At 40.6% G+C, this 21,945-nt stretch overlaps 1 protein-coding gene across 7 annotated transcripts in view; it reads left to right on the top strand.

Moving 5' to 3' along the window:
* LOC124869706 (zinc finger protein 521) overlaps nucleotides 1–21,945 on the top strand; it is a 130,561-nt gene that overhangs the window by 47,741 nt on the left and 60,875 nt on the right. For 4 of the 7 annotated variants that reach the window (XM_047367763.1, XM_047367762.1, XM_047367757.1 and 1 more), the window contains exons 4-6: nucleotides 6,467–9,972; nucleotides 10,130–10,214; nucleotides 10,527–10,559. In XM_047367763.1, coding sequence (XP_047223719.1) covers nucleotides 6,823–9,972; nucleotides 10,130–10,214; nucleotides 10,527–10,559 — 3,268 coding nt within the window. In that variant the 5' untranslated portion in view covers nucleotides 6,467–6,822. The remainder of the gene's footprint in view (nucleotides 1–6,466; nucleotides 9,973–10,129; nucleotides 10,215–10,526; nucleotides 10,560–21,945) is intronic. The other 3 variants (XM_047367758.1, XM_047367760.1, XM_047367759.1) reach the window with 3 other exon arrangements.

Below are 21,945 nucleotides of genomic sequence, written 5' to 3'. Positions count from 1 at the left end.
GCATCGTAGTTAATGTGAAAAATCTCTTTCGCCACCTCTGCTGTTAGATCTTAAATGACTGTGTCACAATCAGAGCTGTACACACGACAACGTGCTGTTCAGACACAAGCTTCTATTTGGGCTTCAGAACGGAAAAAGTCTGGAGATGACACATGCGTTGTCTCTTGGGGAAAGGCTCCCCGTTTTTCCCAGTAACTGTAAAAAGAGGCCCCCTCCCACCCTCTACACTGAATGTGAAGCAGGGTCATGGTGTTACATCAGACAAGTTGTCAGCTTTTTGTTTATTCAATGAATCCCCAATCCCCAATGTGCCACAAATGGGCTCATACAAACGCTTCTCTTATGACAACTGCCATTTACAGATCTCTGCTACAGCAGAGAAGGAGATGATTTTGGGCGGCTGAAAGCGTGGACAGGCTTCTGCTTCACTAACACTGCTTTTGGGATTTGCTCTAAGAGCAACAAATAACCGGGAGTAAATACATTTTCTGATAAGATAAGGTCCTAGACCTGGCTAAGAGTTAGCTTTTTTTTTTAAATATAGAGAGCTGTCCGACAGTGATAAGCCATAATGAGCTGCTGCCAGATCCAAAAAGCTTTGTCCTTGAAAAGGCGTCAGAAAGATATACCGTTTAGCCCACAATTATTCATACCCCTGGCAGATTTAGGTTTGAAAGAGTCTTTTAATTTTACCTGCATGTTCCTTCTGATTGAAAGTAATGTAGACATTTTGAGTGGCCCAGCCAGTTTCATGCTGAATCTGATAGAGCACCTGTGGAGACAGCTAAAAATTAGGGTAATAGCATGGATGCATTTCAATCTAAAAAACCTGGAGCTCATCACCAAAGATAAATTGACAAAATAACTGTGGAAGCAATAATAAGAATGATTTGATTGCTGCAATGGAAATAGAGATTATTCTGCTCATTACTGATTTTAACTAAAAAAAATCCCAACAAGGTAGATACTTTTGTTTTTCAAAACTATTACTCAATTTACATTGTTTTACTATCTTTTGAAATATATCCATCTCTTTCCCTTAAAGAACACATTTTTAGATTAATGCTAATTATTTAATGTCTAAATCTGCCAGGATTATGAATAATAATTTAACTGTAAATATAAAAAGTAAGGATATATTCAGACAAAATCTCAGCGAAAAAGAATAGTTTATTTTAATTTATGTGATTGGAAAATGCTTGATTTATCAGATTTCAAAAAGTTGGTATTTCATTTTTTTACACAGATTTTTTAATTGATGTGTTTTTTGTCAATGTTTTGGAGCAGCAGAATGCCCTTGCTTATATATTTTTTTCATACATTCTTTTAAAAAGAGAGTTTTTGGCAAGTGGACTTTATTCCTCAAGAATGATGTTGCCACCAGCAGAAGAGCTGTATTTATACTGAGATTAGGTTACACAAATGTTGACGTTAGTTACTAATTAGGTGATTTTTTGAGACATTTGGTTGGTTATATGAGGCAAAATACAAATGCATGCCACACTTTTCAGATTTCTATTTGTAAGAATTTATCATTTTTCTTCCACTTCACAATTATACTTTTTGTTGGTGTATCAAATTTTGATACTTGTGTAAGGGGCTGTTTTATTGGCTTACAATGAACGCAACTTTATTCTGTTTTAAACAAAAGAAAATTATATTTTGGAATTGGAATCTTAATTATAGAGGACCTATTTTTGTGTGTGTTCTTCTGTCCTCTTTTACTGCTTTTTGTCTTAAATAGTTAAAAACATACAGTACAGTATATGTCTATGCTGAAATCAATTATAGCTCTCCAGCTTTCAGACAGCTGTGCCGCCATATGTAATACATACCAAATGGGAAAGAATGTCATCAGGATAAATAATGACTCTATCTTTTGAAAACATATCTATATATGAAGTTAATTTTCTAAATATTTAATTGCATAAATAAGCATTCCTCAGGGCTTTTGAAAACTGTGCCGGTGTTTACTAAAAAGGCAAACTTACCTTTTCCTGGCATTAAGAATCTTGTTTGAGCAAGACTATTTACTTTGGAAGACGGTGCTATAAATGAACACAGAGGAAGTGGAGCACAAAGAGTAGTTCAGACTGGCTAAGAGGAAACTGAGACCTGCGTGTGAGAAAGGGGTTTTATTTTTTCTTTTCACCACAAGAATTAGGAAATAACTAATTGGAACAAGCCCACAGATGTCTTCGTCATGCATTTGACAGCATAGAACCTGCAGAGAAAGCATTATTTTTAAATTACCTTTTAGACCGTTTTGATGTCATTTAGCTTAGTTAGCTTTGTCTTACTCTTTTAGTAAAATAAAAATGGTGGCTCATTTCACATCATTCCTTACAGCAGTCCTCCAAATCCGGTTGTTTTGTTACATATAGAAGAGCTTTAAAAAAGAAATAGTGAGGGGGTTAGGGACAGAACTCCCTGTGAGGGACAGGTCTTAAGATGGAGGTCTTCCTCCCAGGACGTGACAGGCTGTTGGCTGGAGGATGCTCAGGAAGGCCTTGGCTGACCAACAAAGAAAGCCCTTCAGCTGCAGGGTGTAGTTTTTCAAGCCCCAGCATCCCCTTTGGCAGCCGCACAGAGAGCACTGGCGTGCACAGGCCCCCGGCCCGAGAGACAGGGAAATAAGGCCCGTTCTTTTATTTACTCAGGCTGCTGCTGAGGCCTGGGCATTTCTTGTCTGGGTGAAGAAGGAAAAGAAAACAAGTCTCTCTCCTTCGTTACCCTTGTTGTCTCCAGAGGAAGATTGTTCTTTCATCTGCAGTTGTTCACACTTGTTTTCGGCCACTTTTCTGTCTGTGGATGCTTGTGCATGACATGTGTGCACATAGAAGTATGTTCAGAAGTGAAAGTGCATTTTGTGGAATGGTAGTTGGTGTCTTACTAATAAAGTTAGCGTGTGTGTCTATATAGGCGACGGACAAAGTAATGTGTTGCCTTTTTATTAGGCTGTTCTCGGTTTTTCTTTGAAAAACAAAGTTTTCATATATCATGCCTTAATATTTATAGATTCATTCATCAATTGCAATTAATTTAACTACATTCATTCCATTTTTATTTATAGCAACATTTGGCACCCTATATGATGCTTTTTGTTCTCTTCTCCTGGTGTTTCAGTTTCTATTAGCAGAGTTCCGTCTGTTTTTTCTGCAAGACAAACCTAGAAGGTTTGTCTTGCTTGCACCGATTGTTTGATGTGTAGCCAACATTTTTTTAATGATGTTAAGGTTAAAGGAATGTGAGGGATATGGTGAAATCATCAGCTTGTGCCTCCTGAGATTGTCCATTGTGAACATGAAATTGTTTTGAGTAACGTTTTGCTTTTTGTAAAATCCATCATCTCATCTTTTGTTCTGTTCAAACAGCTTTTTGATTGTAAAGATTGATATTTACACACAAGTCAATCTGAGCAAATTTTCGATTTCAAAATTGAAGTTATAAATTACCTCACACTGACATTTATGTCTCACTCTTTCTTAAAAAAAATAGCAGCATCTGGTAATTTGACAAAAGAAAAGTTTTAACATCTCAGCTTTGCAAAGAGGCGTATTAGATAGGGAGGTACGAATCAATGGGCAAAAGATCAGATTTGGAAAATTGTCCTTGGATTTTATTTATTCTGTCAATATTCTGAGAAATCAGATTTTTTTCCCCCTATGAGGTTAGGGAGAAATGTTTTGATGCATAAATGTGGAAAAGTCCTTCATTTTCTGTTGGATTAAAATTGTCTATTTTTATCATAAAACCGTACCACAGGTTTTCTCTTCTATGTTTTGTGGTCCATAAAAAAGCAGAATTGGTCAGAATTGGAATTGTCAGGTTGGCCCTCAAAGTAAACAGTAAATCAGTATCATTCAGGGAAAGGGTGATCAGTGCATCTCTAATATTAGTCCTTGTTTACTTTCTTTGCTTTAGAGTTAATTATTTTGAAGTTTAAAACTGGTTTTTGTGTTTTTAATTTGAATTTTAATAACACCTATGAATGGCATTCATTAATTGGACCTGATTTGAACAATGGTTAGCCATACTGTCAGCAAACTGAATACACATTTGAATAACTTGTATAAAGGGACACATCCATTTTAATTCAATTTATTTAATCTAGTTTTAGTTTTTAAGTTTGTGGTTTTTGAAAATCTTTTTAAATCCCAGTCATTAATTTACACAGTAAAAAAAAGAAAGATTTTAACTGTGGATGCCCAGCAGAGCCAGCCCAAGGTTGTATGGGGCCCCCAGACCAGCACTTGGCCCTAAGCAGGTGCACAGATTGATTATGTTTATGGTTCTCAGAAATGTCTGTTATCTACAGAAAGAAAAATGTGGGACTTTTGATTCTTGGCACTTATATAGCTAAATGTTGTAGTGCAATCAAATAAAGTAGGTGCAAATTAGGTACATTGTTAAATATTAATAGTGGCATTGACAAATAACACAATTTAGTTGATATTTTTGGAATATATCTCAACTCCACTATAATCAGTTTACATATCTAAACATAATCTTTTTGTTAATTTAACTCCAAAAGTGCTTTCAGCTCCCTCAGGCCCCACACAGACATTCTTTTATTTATGTGTGTTATTAGAGTAAGTCACTAAATAAATAATGTACATCATGTAAACAAACATCAAAATGGAAGGTTCTCCTGACAGCTTTGAAATGTCTCTAGGCAAATTCATCCTCATTTAAGGCAGTAGAATTTCATTTAGCCTTGTATGCAGCCCCATTTATTTGTTTGTTTTATACTATTGTCTCCAAGCCAATATGTTTGACTGTAAGGCATTGGCTGAGGTCATTTTTCTTGCACTGTCTTCTGTACCCTGAGAGGTGCTACGAGATAGGGCAGATCCGCCCCCTCTGTGGAGGAGGGCATCGCACTGAGTCACTCATCCTCCCTCAAACCACAGAGAAAGAAAACATTAAGACATGGATGGGAGATAAAGTGAGTAAATAAGGCAAGGTTCGCTCCTTGAGTGAGATGTGTGTGCAGAGTGGGCGCCTTGCCAGGGGTGGGAGGTTTCCGGGAGGGCCACGGTGTGGAGGTGGGCTCTCAATGTGCCGCTTTCAGCAGTTTGGAGGGGCAAGGGAATGGCCTCCGACCCCATCTGTTTCCTGAAGATAGGCCCTGATGGGGGTAAGTGCTCAGAGAGGGCATGATATCCTGACAAAGGGCAGATCTCACAGCAAAAAAACAACAGAAATTGAGAGGGAGAGAAAAAGAGAGGGAGAGGGACTTCGATTTCTCAGCTGAAGGAGAATAAAGTGGTTGGATCCTGGAAAAAGCTTATGCTTTTCCTCCATCCCTCTCATAAATCTTAGCAGTTTCCTCTTGTTTTTCCCATTCCAAGTTATGGCCTTTTGACAAAGATTTTTTTTTCTGAAGGGGCTGGGATTAAGTTGTTATTTAGGTAAGGAAGTTCACAGCACTTAGAGTTCGGCAGCGGGAAGAAGTGGTCTGTAACCCTCTGAACCTTTGGAAAGCAGCGTTCTGTGTTTTCCACTCATATCAGCGTACAATGAGCCATTGGATTGGAATGTTGGCAGTGAAACAATGTATGTAGGGACACCTTAGAGCAACTGTAAAAAAGAATATGGCAATTTTTATTATTTAACTGGTTTTGCTGCACCTGTTCGGCCTTGAGTGGGATATTTAGCTTCTCCGTTTCCTCTTCCCTGTCCTCTCCGAATTTACCTCCCTGCTACAGCTCATGATTCTCTCAACCCTTCAGAGTTATCTGTCTCACAGGTTAGCACTCACCATTAATACAAAACTGGTAACAATGCTTTTGGATATGATTACTTTTATTTTTAAAATAATGTTTCATAAAGAAAATCTATTTCGCATTAACCTTTTGCTCCAACCAAGCTGCACATTTGTACTTCTTGTTCTTTCTTGAAAACAGAATTCAGCTTGTTTTCCCCTCCTCTTTTCTTAAGGCTATTTGATAGGCTCTTGTTGTTTTAAGAAATATTCTAGTGAGTGTTCAGGAATAATACAAATGTTCTAATTTACCTCATGCGGTGCCTACATCCTAAAGTAAACCGACAGTCTTGTGTTGGCTTTAAATGTCAGAAAGATTGTGTTTTTAATCACAGTGGGCTAAGCCATTACATGGCCACATACAAGGTTAATTGTAGTAAAAGTATTTTCACTTATTCTCTTCACTAATTATATTTTTAAATTGCATATTTAGATTTTACTTTTTAGATAACACCAAGGAGAGGCATTGTTTCAGCTGAAGCAGCTGAAGAATAAAAAATATATAGTGCACTATAAAAAAATCTAAATTCATTCACCAAAGCTTGTCTATGACAAACAACACCATGGTGCCGCACCTTTTCTATTCAAATAACTGAGCTAAATAAATTTGTGCAAAATCTTAGAAAACACTTTGCTAATGCAGTCTTCTTTTTTTCCCCATCTACTTTGTCTTTTACTTCGCCCTATCTTCTTCTCCAGATGGTGCTGATCTCGAGGATGACCCATCTTGTTCTTGGCCAGCATCATCTCCGTCCAGTAAAGATCAGGCTTCTCCAGGAAACTGCGAGGACTACGAATTTGGAGAGGAAGAAGGAGGCCCTGGTCTGCCGTACCCGTGCCAGTTCTGTGACAAGTCCTTCAGCCGCTTAAGCTTCCTCAAGCGTCACGAACAGAGTCACGGTGATAAGCTCCCATTCAGCTGCACGTTTTGCAGTCGCTTGTTTAAACATAAGCGGAGCCGAGACCGGCACGTGAAGCTACACACCGGTGATAAAAAGTACCACTGTGGAGAGTGTGACTCCGCCTTCTCCCGCAGTGATCACCTCAAAATCCACATGAAAACCCACGCCTCCAACAAACCCCACAAGTGCCCTGTGTGCCGTCGAGGCTTTCTCTCCTCCAGCTCCCTCCACGGCCACATGCAAGTACATGAAAGGGGCAAAGATGGTGGCAGCTCGGGCTTTAATAGAGCTGACGAATGGAAACTAAAAGAAACCCGAAAGTGCAGTCGGTGTGAGGAAGGGTTTGATGTCCCAGAGGAGCTACAGCGGCACATTGCAGAGTGTCACCCTGAATGTTCTCCATCTGAAGACGGAGGCCTTGGGGCCACCCTGCAGTGCATCTACTGCCACGAGCCCTTCAGTGATGAGGGTACCCTGCTGACCCACATTGACCAGGCCCACAGCCGAGATAGAAAGGGCCATACCTGTACCATCTGCTCCGAGCACTTTTTGTCTGTTGAGGACCTCTATGCTCATATGGATATCCACCAACTCCCCGAATCTAGTAATCATAGCAACAGCCCTTCCTTGCTCACTGTGGGCTACACGTCTGTCTCTAGCACCACTCCTGACTCCAATCTTTCTGTTGACAGCTCTACGATGGTGGAGACAGCACCACCTGTGGCCAAGACAAGAGGAAGGAGAAAGAGAGCTTCACAAAACACATCTGACTTGGGAGGGAGATCCTCAAAACAGCCTAAAATCTCCTACAGTTGCATTTACTGCAACAAACAAGTATTCTCTAGCTTGGCTGTGCTTCAAATTCACCTACGAACCATGCATCTGGACAAGCCAGAGCAAGCTCATACTTGCCAGTTTTGTTTAGAGGTTCTGCCCTCGCTGTTAAACCTAAATGAACATCTTAAACAGATCCACAATGCAGAAGACCATGCTGCCCTGTTAGCCAGCCTGTCCGATGCCCTCCTTCAGTGTAACTTTTGCCCTGAGGTGTTAAGTGACCTTAATGCCCTACAGGAGCACATCCGCTGCTCCCATGGTTTTCCCAGTCCTGTTGCCAAGGAGAGCAATGCCTTCTTCTGCCCCCAATGCTTCATGGGGTTTTTGACTGAGGCTACATTAGAAGAGCATGTTCGTCAGACACACTGTGATGGAGGAAGCCTGCGGTTTGACTCACCCTTGGCTGTAACTCCCAAAGAGCCTATAGTAGAAGTTTACTCCTGTTCATATTGCACCAACTCCCCCATATTCAACAGTGTTTTGAAACTCAACAAGCACATTAAGGAGAATCACAAGAACATTCCTCTGGCACTGAACTACATTAACAATGGAAAGAAATCTTTGCGCACTCTCAGTCCCTCTTCACCAATATCTGTGGAACAAACTGCCATGCTAAAACAGGGCGGCTCTGCCTCACGCACTACCAGTGAGTTCATATGTAACCAATGTGGTGCCAAGTATACAAGTTTAGACCTTTTCCAGACTCACCTTAAAACTCATTTAGATGGTCTACAGCCTCAGCTCACTTGTCCCCAGTGCAACAAAGAGTTCCCCAACCAAGAATCTTTACTGAAGCATGTGACAATTCACTTCACAATTACCTCCACCTACTACATTTGTGAAAGCTGTGACAAGCAGTTCACTTCAGTGGATGACCTGCAGAAGCACCTTCTTGACATGCACACTTTTGTTTTCTTTCGATGCACTCTATGCCAGGAGGTCTTTGACTCAAAAGTGTCTACCCAACTTCACCTGGCTGTAAAGCATAGCAACGAGAAGAAGGTGTATCGTTGCACATCCTGCAACTGGGACTTCAGACATGAGACTGACCTACAGCTGCATGTGAAACACAGCCATCTGGAGAACCAAGGACGTGCCCACCGATGCATTTTTTGTGGAGAGTCCTTTGGCACGGAGGTGGAGCTCCAGTGCCACATTACCACCCACAGCAAGAAGTACAACTGTCGTTTCTGCAGTAAAGCCTTCCATGCCATTGTCCTTCTAGAGAAGCATTTAAGGGAGAAACACTGTGTGTTTGAGGGAAAGACCCAGAATTGCGGCACTAATGGGTCTACCATAGGTGGTGGGGAAGGCCAGCCTAAAGAAGACACTGAAATCCAAGGTCTCTTAACTAACAGTCATGGTCCTGGAGCAGGTGGAGGATCTGTGGTGGAGTCCCAAAACAGCCATGATGGAAGTGAGGAAGAGGTGGACACAGCTGAACCCATGTATGGGTGTGAAATATGTGGGGCATCTTACACTATGGAGTCCCTCCTCACTAACCACCAGTTAAGAGATCACAATATCCGCCCCGGTGAGAGTGCAATGATCAAAAGAAAAGCTGAAATGATCAAGGGCAATCACAAGTGCAATGTTTGTTCCCGTACCTTCTTCTCTGAAGCTGGGCTGAGGGAACATATGCAGACTCACCTTGGGCCTGTAAAACACTACATGTGTCCAATTTGTGGGGAACGCTTCCCTTCCTTGCTCACCCTGACAGAGCACAAGGTTACCCATAGCAAGAGTCTGGACACAGGCAGCTGCCGCATTTGTAAGATGCCGCTGCATAGTGAGGAAGACTTCCTTGAGCATTGCCAGTTGCACCCTGACCTGAGGAACTCTCTGACAGGTTTTCGCTGTGTGGTGTGCATGCAGACTGTGACCTCCACATTGGAGCTCAAGATCCACGGTACCTTTCACATGCAGAAGACAGGCACTATGTCCTCCAACCAACCTATGGGTCGCAACAATGCCATCTCTCAAAACCAACAGCTACACCACGCTCAAAAGCTTTTTAAGTGTGCCTCTTGCCTGAAAGATTTCCGGTCCAAACTAGACCTAGTGAAGCTGGACATTAACGGGCTGCCTTATGGACTTTGCGCATCCTGTGTGACAGCTGCTGGCTCCAAAAGCTCCAGCCCGACGGTGAATGGAGGAAGGCAACAGCAGCTACAGGCCACAACTCCTGCAACAACTGCTTTGGCGTGGGTACAAAGGGAGAGTTTGAGCCCTGGAGATGGAAAAGGCAAGGGTGTCTCATCATCATCCTCTTCCTCTTCCACGTCTTCATTGTCTGCCATCAAGACACGCTGTTCCAGCTGCAATGTGAAATTTGAGACTGAGGCCGAGCTGCAAAACCACGTCCAGACGGTTCATCGGGAACAAGGTGGGGATAGCAACAGCGGGCAGCTTAAGACCCCCCAGGTGTCACCAATGCCGAGAGCCAGCCCCTCACAAACTGAGGAGGTATTGCTGGTCATTTTTGTGTTCAATTAGATTAATGGTACTAAGGTTAAGCAATTGCTTAAAAAATATGTCAGTGTATCATTGAATCAAATTGCTAGAGCAGTTGCAGTTATATGTTGCTTAAAACTGTCTTTGATTCCTGTTTTCGTATTCACAGAAGAAGACATACCAGTGCATCAAATGTCAGATGGTGTTCTACAGCGAGTGGGACATCCAAGTTCATGTGGCCAACCACATGCTGGGTAGGAAAGACTGCTTTCTTTTTCATTTAATCTTTATTCTGTCTCATTTCTGCATCAGCAGCACTTGTGTAATTTATCAATTTGTCTATAATCTGACGTATAATCAATCAATGTGGCCTTCAGGTATAAAATTCTAATGTTTTATGGAATGATTTTCTGTGACTGTCATCTATAAAGTAGGCAAATCATTAAAGAGAATTTTCCCAATTTATGTATAACAGTTACAGAAAGAGTTTGGCCACTTTTTAAAGGATGAATCATATATTAAACGTTATGATTAAATACTGAAATATTTGACCCTGTCTCATTCAGGCTTACAAGTGCCCGGATCACATCACCAAATAGGTGGAATTATTTTAATATTTTGACCATCAAATGCATCCCCAGTGTTGTGCTTTCATTATCTTGCGAGTTTTATTTTTCCCTGCATGTGATTGATTTTTGCATGCTTGTGGAGGAGAATATCTCCATTCAAACCTATTCTATAAAGCTGAATATGTATTCAGTACCAAGCAAATTCTTCTGGAACTGTTTAAAAATACTTGCAAAGCTTTTGACATTTTTCAAGAAATTTTCACATTCCTGTACTTTTTTTTCCTTTGTTGCTTTTGTTTAGCTGATCCATTTGATGCATCTTTTTACATCAGCACTCCTCTTAAATTTAAATATGTTTTGTACTATATTTTCATACAATGTGCATTTAATTGCATTCATTCAACCGGAAAATGAATAATACATTGTATATTACAAAAAAATATCACAAATTTATGCCTTGTCTTTACAAGATTCCTAAGCTGCGAGTGCCAGTGTAAAACCAATCTCCACATTTTCAAAATGTCTTCACTTTTGGTTGCCATTTGTATGCAGGCAGAATAATTTGGAGAGAGGAGACAATTGGAAAGCAGGTTTTCTTGCCTGCAGTAAGTAGGCGTCTGAATTCCGGTCTCACGTTCCTTTATTCATTCATTTATTCAGCTCGTTTGGCGGCTCTTTCATTACCCTGCATTATCTGTTGTCTTCAGTGGGGGAGAGACTCATTGATCTGGAACCAAACCGCCTCTCTGTTTGGGACATGCTTCTAGGCGCAGGTGAATTTAAACACGGTGGGCAATTCTATCAGGACTGGTAGGCAATTCTATCAGGGGCCCACTGTTTGTGCATAAACAATCAGAGGCATGTGATTTGTGATTTTGATTCTGCGGCGTATTTGCAAAAGAGAGAGACGAGCTGAGGGTGTGTAGGTGTGTGTTTTGTATTCATCTTTGCGATCTGCTCACCCACTAGTCTACTGGGGGTGCCTAATACAGTACCATGCCAGCATTAGTCCTTTCTCTCGCAAAGGCAGTCACGGAGCACACTGGGAGGGTAGAAAACAAACCACCCTACTGGTTATTTTATGTCTTTCAGCCGCACAAGCACACAGTTCCCTCATAATAGTGGAATTCGGAGAGCTTAAGATAACAGGAGGATAGGTGATTGGGTTATTGTCTGATGTCTTACTTCTATGATATGCAATTGCTTTTTATTCAACATAACAGGTTTCATCTGACTTTTCAAAAGGTTTCTCTTAGTCACATTCATTTAATGGTTTGTAAAATATTGAAAAACAAGCAGAAACAAAAGAGAAGGTGAACAAAACAAAGACGTGTTTAAGTGTTGTAGTGTTTAAGAATAATGTGCCATGATATGAGTCATAATATTTTGTTCCTGTATTTGGAACGTGAAGAAATGTTCCCAATTTTGCAGCGCCTTGCCCCCAGTGTTCATACCTCTTGAATTTCCTTTGCATTTTGTGACGAAACAATTCTAAGCCTTACTGTTTTTCATTGGACTTTTATGTGATAGACCATTACAAATTACCACAAAGAGTAGCTCAAAATATTACATGATGTGCAAAATCTTTTACAAGTAGAAATCTAAAAGGTTTGGTGTGCATTTGTATTCAGTCAATGCTTTGTAGAACCACTTTTGCTGCAGTCGCAGCTGCATATCTTTTGGAGAATGTCTCCAACATCTTTGCACATGTACAGACAGGTAATTTCTCCCCATTGTTCTTTGCAAAATAGCTCAAGCTCAGTCAAATTGGATGTAGAGTGCCTGTGAACATCAATTTTCAAACCATGCCACATATTCTTAATTAAATTTAGGGCTAGGCTTTTAGTGGCCCATTCCAACTTTGGTTATGCTTTCATCTAAACCATCCAATTGTACCTCTGGCTGTATACCATTGTCATGCTGAAACCTCAGCCAAAGTCTGAAGTCTTTTGCAGTTTTCTTTTAGGATTACCTTGTATTTTGCTTTAACCATAGTTCCATCAGCTCCAACCAGTTTCTATGTCCTTGCTGAATCAAAGCCCACAGCATAATACGGCCACCACCACGTGTCACAGGCATCTTCAGGGTGAAGTTCAGTGTTTTCCTCTGCACATCCTGTTTTGAATATAGACCAGCAAGTTCGGTTTTGGTCTTATCTAACAAGAACATCTTGTTTCACATGCTTTCTGTGTCCCTATATGCCTCGTGGTAACCTGAAAATGGGACTTCCCATTGCTTTCTTACAACAGTGACCTTCTTCTTGTCACTCTTTCATGATGACCAGATTCTTGGAGGGAGCAACTAATAGTTGTATCAACCAATTCTCCCACCTAAGTTGTGGAACTCTGCACCTCCTCTAAATCTACCACAGGTTTCTTAGCTGCTTCTCTGAACAATGCACTCCTTGCTCAGTCTGTCAGTTTAGGTGAGGGTCATGTCTCAGTTTGCACCATAATGCGTCTATTTTGGATTATGGATTAACAATAATCTAGCACTGACCTGTCTGGGGTGTTCCTTGGTCTTTATGACATACCTCCAAGGTCTTAGAACTGCAGTTTTTCCACTGAGTTTAAATTACACACAGGTGGACTATATTGACTTGTAGTAATTTGGTTGCACTGAATTTTATTTTATTGGAGTATAAAAAGCTTAAAACAAATGAGCGCATAAAACCTGAAAACTGTGTATAATTTTCTTTCCACTATAAAATAATGTGCTACTTTGATTTATTTATCAGAAGAAATCCCAATAAATTACATTGTGATGATAAAACGTGAAAACAGTCCAGTGGGATTGAATACTTACTATTAATAATAGTGGTTCTTTAAGTGCTGAATATGCTTAAAATTCTAGTCTGCAATGCATGGCTAAAAACCCCCCAAAAATTGTCATTTGGACAAAACTCTAAATACCTTCTCCACAGAAAAAAGGGACACTTTCTCCTTTTAATGACCATCTGCACAGGAGAGGGGAAACAGGGGGATGGGGTCATCTCCGCTCAGCTGTCAGCGTTATTAGCGTAGGTAATGGAGCAGACGCTGGATTCATAGGGGTGTTGTTTTCATCCATGCCCCGCTCCATGGTGTAAGTTCACACTGATAACTCTATATATAGTGATGTGATGTGACATAACTATACTACTAAATGTATGGAACAACAGAACCCAAGCCCACCTCACCCAGACGCATTCTTATTAGCTGCCTGTGTAATACAATAGTTTCTCCAAAGCAAATATAATGAGCCCCCACCTTCACCCCCTCCCATTAAGGTGAAATGGTTGTACCTGGCTCTTCTGTAAGACTGTCAGTGCATTTTGATGCATGGACTTTACAGTTGGAAGATGACTGTCCTGGTTCAGGCATAAAGACCGGACCTGGAGCACTGCTACTCAATATTTACTATGATAAAGGAGGTACATAAAAGGGAAGAAGGAGGCCACGGTTGCAGAGGGGGTGTGTTGCAGACCGGCCCAAGCCAAGCCCGTGAACAGCCCCACGTGTCTTAAGATGGAGGCTGCAGTCTACTAGGGCCCAGATGGATCAGTACACATTTGCTGTACAGCTGGTCGCTCTGTTTGGGGACCTGGTGTGATACTCCTATGGAGAAAAAAATGATATCGCCACCATCCAAGGAGCAATTTAATAGCAGGCCAGAAGACAGCTGGCCACTCTTTACTTTAGAGTTTTTTTGGCATGGCACACTTACAGAATCGAGGGTGTCCGATTTGTCTCCAGAGACAGGCAAATTTTTACAGCTTTCAGCTGTTATAGTTTGTATCAATCCTTTCAATTTCTACTTTTTCCTGCAGATTGCAAGATTGATCTTTTTATCATTAAACTCAATTTTAATATCTGACACACTTCGGCAAATGTTTAAAATTGATGAAGTTTTTCAAAGTTACCTTTTTTTATTTTGTTTTTTAAGAGGACTTTGGAAGGTCTTTCACTGATACAAAAGCCTGTTTGGTTTTATCAGCATGCCATCATGACACCCCATTGCTTCACTTTGACCCTAGTGTAAACTATGACATTTGGAGCCTCATGGGGGGCAAGTTTGGCCCATTTATCGCTCTGTTTCAAATGTCCCTGTATGGATTTTCAGAGCCACAACATGTTTTGAAGCTTGGGCTCAGTCTTAAAGGGTTTTGAAGGTGAGAGGTCATTTGAAGTTTTTTTTATTGTTCTTTCTTTCTTCTATCCTATTGTCATCTTGCTTCTGCCCACTCTTAGCAGCAACTGCCAAGGAGGCAGGGCGCAGAAGGATAACTGTAAACAAACAAAACCAAACTACCTCCTGGAAAACAGTTTTTGGGGTCACCTCTACAAAGATTTGTTGGGTTGGTGACAACGGCAAGCTCGAAGCCAAGTCAGGGAGGAGCCCTCTCTCGCAGAGAGGAGCCGGTGGCCTGGTCAGCCCAGGCAAAGGGGGGTTGGGGGGCACCGGAGGGGTGGAAAGGTTTGGGGGCGGAGAGGGAAAGGCACATTTGCTGTACAGCTGGCCGCTCTGTGTGAAGCAGGCACTGTGGGCCGTTATAGAGCTGGAGAGGAGAGCGAGCGAGAGGCCTTTAGCTCTCCTCTTTTCTCCTGCTCCTTTCCTCTCTGTTCTCCATTTCCGCTAGCTCCCCGTTTTCCTCTGTTTCAGTATTTAGCTCTTACATGTTCATATTAACTGAGCTCCAACCTGGCAAAACACACTGTGTTGGCTCTTAGAGGAGAAACCGACAGGAGGCACACAGTAACAGTTTTTGAAGCTGAAAGCCTTGTTTTGTCTCTTCCTAAGGGTTTCAAAATTATCCTTGACACATATCCTCTTGTCTTGGGCCCCTGGAGCAACTTGGCCTGTTGTATGTTGATTATATGGTTTCCATCACTGTGTGTGCCCTTGTGGAAACACATTTTTTACCCTTTTTCTTACTCCTAATGCATAAGCAGAACACGGGATTTTCTTGCTTTGTTTCTTTTCCTATAATCATCTTTGATTAGGCATGTCTGATGGTGTTCCCACAGTTTCTAGGACTCATTCATAGAGGATATACACATGTAATCTGTTAACAAACATGACCAAACACTTCTCGTTTGACTCCTGGGGGGTGCTGGATCAGAGTCAGAACTCAATAAACAACACAGCACAGGAACAGGATCAATCTTATGAAATAAATAAGAGAACAGGTTTGGACCAGCCACTGGAAACAAAGCAATCCATGCGTGCCATACACTGAGTGTGATATCTCCCTGCTTTTATTAATTGGTGATTAATAACGCCTCTCTGTTCGTTAGCACAGTCACCTCCCGTGCAGCCAAGTGTGTTGCTGCTAATATGCAATTATGTGCACCTTACTGCTCGTTACATTATACCTCTTCCTGACTAATGTGAGGTCCATGAGGAGAATAGAAATCAGTGCGAGTTGCTAAAAAACAGCCATCAATAAGATTCATACATTCTTTATTTTACAGAAAAAGTAGGTAAAAAGAGTTCCTACAAATTCCTTGATGTAACTAGGAGACTGCGTTAAAAGTTTTACAGCCTTGCAGAGACTCTTCCCAGTGGGTTTTTTTTGTAAAGCAGAGGTAATTGACATCACCATGGGGATGCTCTGTTGCTAGGCCAGACAAGCTGGGTCTGATGTGGTCCTTATCTATTGATTTTCCTGACATTTCCCCGCACCTCACAGACTAGGCCAACATGTGAGAAAATATCTGATGCTCTCAGTTCATACAGCCTGCTTGTACAAACTCTGAGCAGGCGCTCACTGCCCCTCGCTGCATTGCAATTGTTGGGTTGGTGTCGCAGTGGCGAATTGGGGGTGGCTTCTTGGTCAAAATGTGTTCATTTGTAGTAATTTCTATAATCTGTGCTCAAGGTAAATGATTATCTTAATACTCGGCAAGCATTCTTTAGCACTAGACATGTATAGATATTTTTTCTTTGCCAATTCCATTTTCTATTTCTTGTAAACCTCTTGACATGTAGAGAATAATTTGAGCTGATTCTCATTTCTCTTTTAGAACTATAATTTCAGAGTACATGAAATAGATGAAAATATGTTATTTTCTGGTTTTTATCTCAGAGCAGTTTACGTGAAACAGGGTTTTGCTAATTTTAAAACAAAGACATTAAACTGTTTTCAACCCCTTATTTTAGCAATTAATATGGTTAGCGTGACAAGCGTTACTAAAATAGCTGTCTCCGTGTGCAATCCCGAGAAATGTCAATCCTTGCTTTAACTCTGAGATGTCCAAATGGCTGTAAAGGTGAGAAATTCTGAATAACTTTACTTCACCCAGCCTTCTTGGTATGTGCTTCAGGTTCACTTATGCCAACTCCTCAGTAAGGAAAGTAGCTATCGGCTTTCCTCAAAGCCGCAAAAATCCTTCATTGTCTAATTTACATAATTGGTTAAGTGCAGGTAATTCTATGAGAGAGGAATAACATTGTGTGAAAGACAAACAATGAGTAAAAACACCCTGACAAATGTAAATGTTCAATTGTACATTTGTAAATGTACAAAAGTAAATCAGTGCATTTGACACATAGAGCCAGTCACTTAACTCACCTGTGTTTCTTGTTCCGTGACATAAGCTCCAAAAGACTCTAATAAAACCAGACGCAAACTCGAGATTTATCGTTAGACGCCTTCTTGAAAAAGCGCTGTTTTGGGGGTCGGAATATTCTTTAGATATAGCAACTAAGTCGGTAAGGTGGTGACACAGTTTAAGTCTTGCTCTCTCACACAGCCTAAATGAACACCAGACATTTCTCTACATGTTGTAGACAATAGTTTCCTTTTAAATAGCATCTCTGTTTAGGACTTGGATAACCTGAGCAAACAAAAGCTCCTCCAGACTGTCCTTCTGATATCTTTTATTGATATAAAGAAGAGATGTCTCCTTTAGAGTGTTAATACCGACCCTTGTTCTGAAGTGAAAGCCATAAATACTGGATGATCAGAATTAACCTCTGCATTACGTCTTCTCCCTGTGGTCTCCAAGGTGTCACTAAGGGTGAAGGTATATGTGCACCCCTGTTCTGATGGGGTTGCTTAGCAGTATGACTGGAGTGGGCGGGGGCATATGGCAGAAGTGCAAACAGACAGCCTTGCCTTAGTGAAAGGTCAGAGCTGCAACCCACACCTCTCGAATCCCAGTCTGGCCGTAATGGTACCAAGGTTCCAAGCATGCCTAGAGATGCTTGTGGTAATGGAGACATCTAGAGAGCATTAAGTGCTGTCCTGCCACAGAACTGCATTGCTTTTAGGTGTTTGTCAGCAGCAATAGTGGTGTGACAAACCTGATCTAACCTGGAGTAGTGCCTCTTACTTAATGTGTTTTTAGAATTAAATGCATGCTATGACAGCATTGGTCATCATGTGCAGCTGAACAGGATAGAATCTCAACATTGTTCCCTAAACTGTGGTTTGGTATGTTTCATAGGTGTGGAGTGGTTTATTTTAAAACACAAACAGACTCCAAAAGAGTCTGGCAAAAAGAAAGTTTAATTCTCTTTATGGAGCACAGTGGTGGTTTTCCAAAGTACCATGTGACGAATGACCATGCTCATCAAAGTTTGGCTGTTTGAATGGTGGGCAGGGGAGGAGAGAGAAGGGGAATAGGGCTCTGAAAGGCCCCCCAGCGTCAAAGCCTTAATAATCATGTGAGCAGCGCTGGACTTCATTACCCTCCTGTTCGACAGGCCGAGTGCCAGCCTGGATTGCTGGCTGGCTGTGGCAAGGTCAACGGCGGAGGAAAAACCAGTTACTGTGTTACTCTGGAGCGGAATGGAGAGGGGCGGCCATCTGTCAGCTCAGGCCTGCCATACCCGCAGAGCAAATGGACACGGGCGGCCAGAGGAGAGGCCACAGACACCCATAGAGCTAAACCCAGCGAGCATAACACTAAGGCGTGGACACGGGTCCAGCCAAAGAAATGGGCCTTGATACCACTAAAACACACATATATGCATGCACATGGAGAAGATAGGGCTATCTGCAAGAAATTTGGCAGCAGGTTGTGGCTATATTTATGCAGTTTTTTTAAGCTTCAGCACACTGTTGGGCTCCCACTGATTTCCATCCAGATGGCAAACTATTTGATAAAAAGTTGACAAAAGTTTTGTGCTTGCCAACATTTAATGTGTTTAATCAGTTTTTCTTTACAGAAACACTGAAAGTAAGTGGATATCTTATTATATGTTATGACTCTGTTTTTCAATTGCTCTATTCCTGAATTCCTCACTCTTCTATAGCTTATTCTATATTTAATATTTCACCTTGCTGGCTGTTTGTCAGCATCTGAGTTACATGAGTCTGCTCTGCAAGGACCTTTATGATGCCTTCTGGCCAAAGTGGAAGAACCTTGTGGAATGTTCCAAAGCTCCCTAATAGGTTTCAGGTGTTATGGGCCGCTAGCCAGCCCCCCCAAACCCCATCAACCACCCCACACTGTGAGTCTGGTGTGATAGGATCCAACAACAGCAGCACCACTTCACATTTTAGAGGGTAGTTTTACAAATTGGACCCTTGTTTGCTTTGAAAAATTACCTTATCTTTTCAGTATAACAGTTTTACAAAGTATGCACTGCAGATATAAACTGGACATGCAAATCAAGATCGGTGGTGCAAATGTTCCAAGTGAAGGAAAATATTGAAATATATAATATATAAACAGCAGATTCTAGTGCAACCCAAATTTCCTAGAAAACTGAAGGTCAGTGGATTGGTTTTTGCTAACAAAAAAGAAACTGATGGATCAGGACAGCTAAGTGACACTTTTAATTTAATATGACCCATAATATGACCCATTGGTTCATATGAGGTAAATATAATTTTTCTTAATAAATTAAATAATCTTTAATCACATGATAGAGATTTTATTGAAGGTAGATTTTTGCATTGCACATCTCCTTTGTCAAAAGGGAGGTTTTGTATCAATGAGCACTTTTGTTGTCTATTAATTGTGGTGCATTTATATCTGTTTAGAGAATTAAAAATACGCTGCTCATTTTGCCTCTTCACCATTTCAAACTTTTGCAGTTGTAGCATTTTCGAGCCATCTACAACAAGACATTTAATGCCAGCCTTGCATAAATTTGACAACTGACCATTTTAAGTTTGAAGAGTTTCTATAATCAGCTCCTAGTAAGGAAATGTGGTAATAGGACAAGAATAAATTATATCTAGCAGAAGTATGCTCAACCATCAATGGAAGGAGTGTATAGCATATAATCTTCAAAAATAATCTACAATCAAATAATATTATTTATATAAATTTTAGCATTTTCATAATTAACTCTCCATAATTCATCAAAATAGTTTCCCAACAAAAACAGACTCAGACGTTTTGATTAAGTACATAGGTTCAAAATGGTTACAAAATAGATATAGGACGACACAAAAGGCCAATACGTGAATCAACCTAGAGCCTTTTTGAGAGCATTTTTGTATTTATTTATTTTATCCTTTTTTGTTTTTTTAGTTTTTGCAGTATGTTCCTTTCTTTGTGTTGCTATCTAGTCAGAGCCCAGCTGTTGATTTGCGTTGTTATGTCTATTTGCAGTGTCTTTAAGAGCCGATAAAAATAATTTGTTAATGTGCTTGTATTTTTTAAGTTTCTTCAGTCGCAGTGCATTAACCACATGCCTGCACTTGCTATATTGCAGTTTTTCCTCACAATTGACGTATAAGATTAGGCAAAGCAGCAATTTGTTACATTCCTGTTCCACATCCGAGCACTAAAACTACCAACCACCCCCCACAGGTTGAGAATCAACATACTCCGGAAAACAGGGAGATGTTCCTGGGCGATTCCCCTTGCCTTAATGGAAGTCACACAGGAACTCCTTGGATGAAAGCTCTATTAGTTATTAAGGTTTAATGTTGATATCAGTGGTTATGTGTTTACTGGAGTGCAGAGTATTGCTGATGTGGAATTGTTGGAGAGGTGCAGGTTTAGTAAGGAATTAGTGTACACCCAGGATTTAATTAAGGAAATCTATTTCTATCTTGTTAGAAAGAGATGATGTGAGTACTGCATGCACTGTGGGTTACCATATTAAATGCTGCTTCCTGTAAACAACATAATATTAACTACAAAAAGGGTTTGCAGGTTAGAAACATTGTACGTTTTTTGCACTGTGTGACTGCAGCAAACTGGAGCTAAATGCTGTTTTTTGGCACCATTTTCACTCTTTGATGAAAAGTAAAATGCAAAAAGTAACTTCTATGCTTTCCATACCTCTCACAGTTTCTAGCATGACAGCAGAGCATGATCGCTATAACGACGCGGACTCTGTCCCTCCATTTTTCCCTGCTACCAACTAGAGAAACCAGTCACTCTCTCTGATTAATCTTTTAACATTTATAATTACTAATTAAGTTGGTAAGAGACTTTTAATGTAGTCCTCCTTCAATGGGGAGCAAAGAGGACAACAGATCATTAGCTTCAATAATGAACGTGGATGAGATGAATAATGGCCTGTGATAGGTAAATGCTGACAGTTACATCAAATAACGGGAGTGTATGGGAAACACTTCATGAACCTAAGGAGTGCTATGCCAAACTATCCATCCCGTATTAAACGTTTTCACATTTTTTCACGTTGTGATCATGAACCTCATTGTATCTGATATATTTTGAGATTTTATGTTTCTTTTTCTTCCATCTTTTGAAAATAGAAGGAGTATGTCTGAACTGATAGCTCATCAGGATATGGCTGCCCACCTAAACTAACAGGGTAGGCAAGGAGAGTATTAATCAGACAAGAAGCAGTCAAAGAGCCTTTGGTTACTCTGGAGGAGCTGCAGAGATCTAGATCTAGCACTCCACAAATCTGGCCTTTATGAAAAGCTGGCAACAAGAAAGCTATTGTTGAAAAAAAGCCATAAGTCCCCTTTAAACTGTGCCAGAAGTCATGATGGGTGTACAGCAAACATGTGAAAGAACTCTCTGATCAAATTAAAAATGTAACTTTTTGGCCTACATGGAAAACTAGCACTGGACATCATCCTAAACACACTTTCTCTCTAGTGAAACGGGGTGGTGGCTACATTTGGCTGTGGGGATGCTTAGCTTCAGCAGACACAAGCAGACTGGTCAGATTTGATGGGAAGATGAAGTTAAGTACAGGAAATCCTAGAATAAAAGCAGTTAGAGGCTACAAAAGAATAGACATGACAAAATGTCAAAAACTTCAAAGGGTATAAATACTTTTGCAAAGGGTGGAAGGAGGTGGAAGAAATATTCTCCAAACTCCCACAAATTGTCATAAATAAAAGAAAACATCTTTCATATTCTTCTATTAGATTATGCTAGTGCTAATGTACTTGTGATGCACTCTATATTGTATAATATAGCTGCCTATAATAAGTAGTGGTGTCTGACTTAATTTCAGGTAAAGATTTTATTATTAGAATAATTCACAC

Source organism: Girardinichthys multiradiatus, chromosome 6 (assembly GCF_021462225.1).
Source record: "Girardinichthys multiradiatus isolate DD_20200921_A chromosome 6, DD_fGirMul_XY1, whole genome shotgun sequence".
Taxonomy (NCBI): Eukaryota; Metazoa; Chordata; class Actinopteri; order Cyprinodontiformes; family Goodeidae; genus Girardinichthys; species Girardinichthys multiradiatus.
Note: the sequence above shows the minus strand (reverse complement) of the source record. Positions and strands in the feature narration are given on the sequence as shown.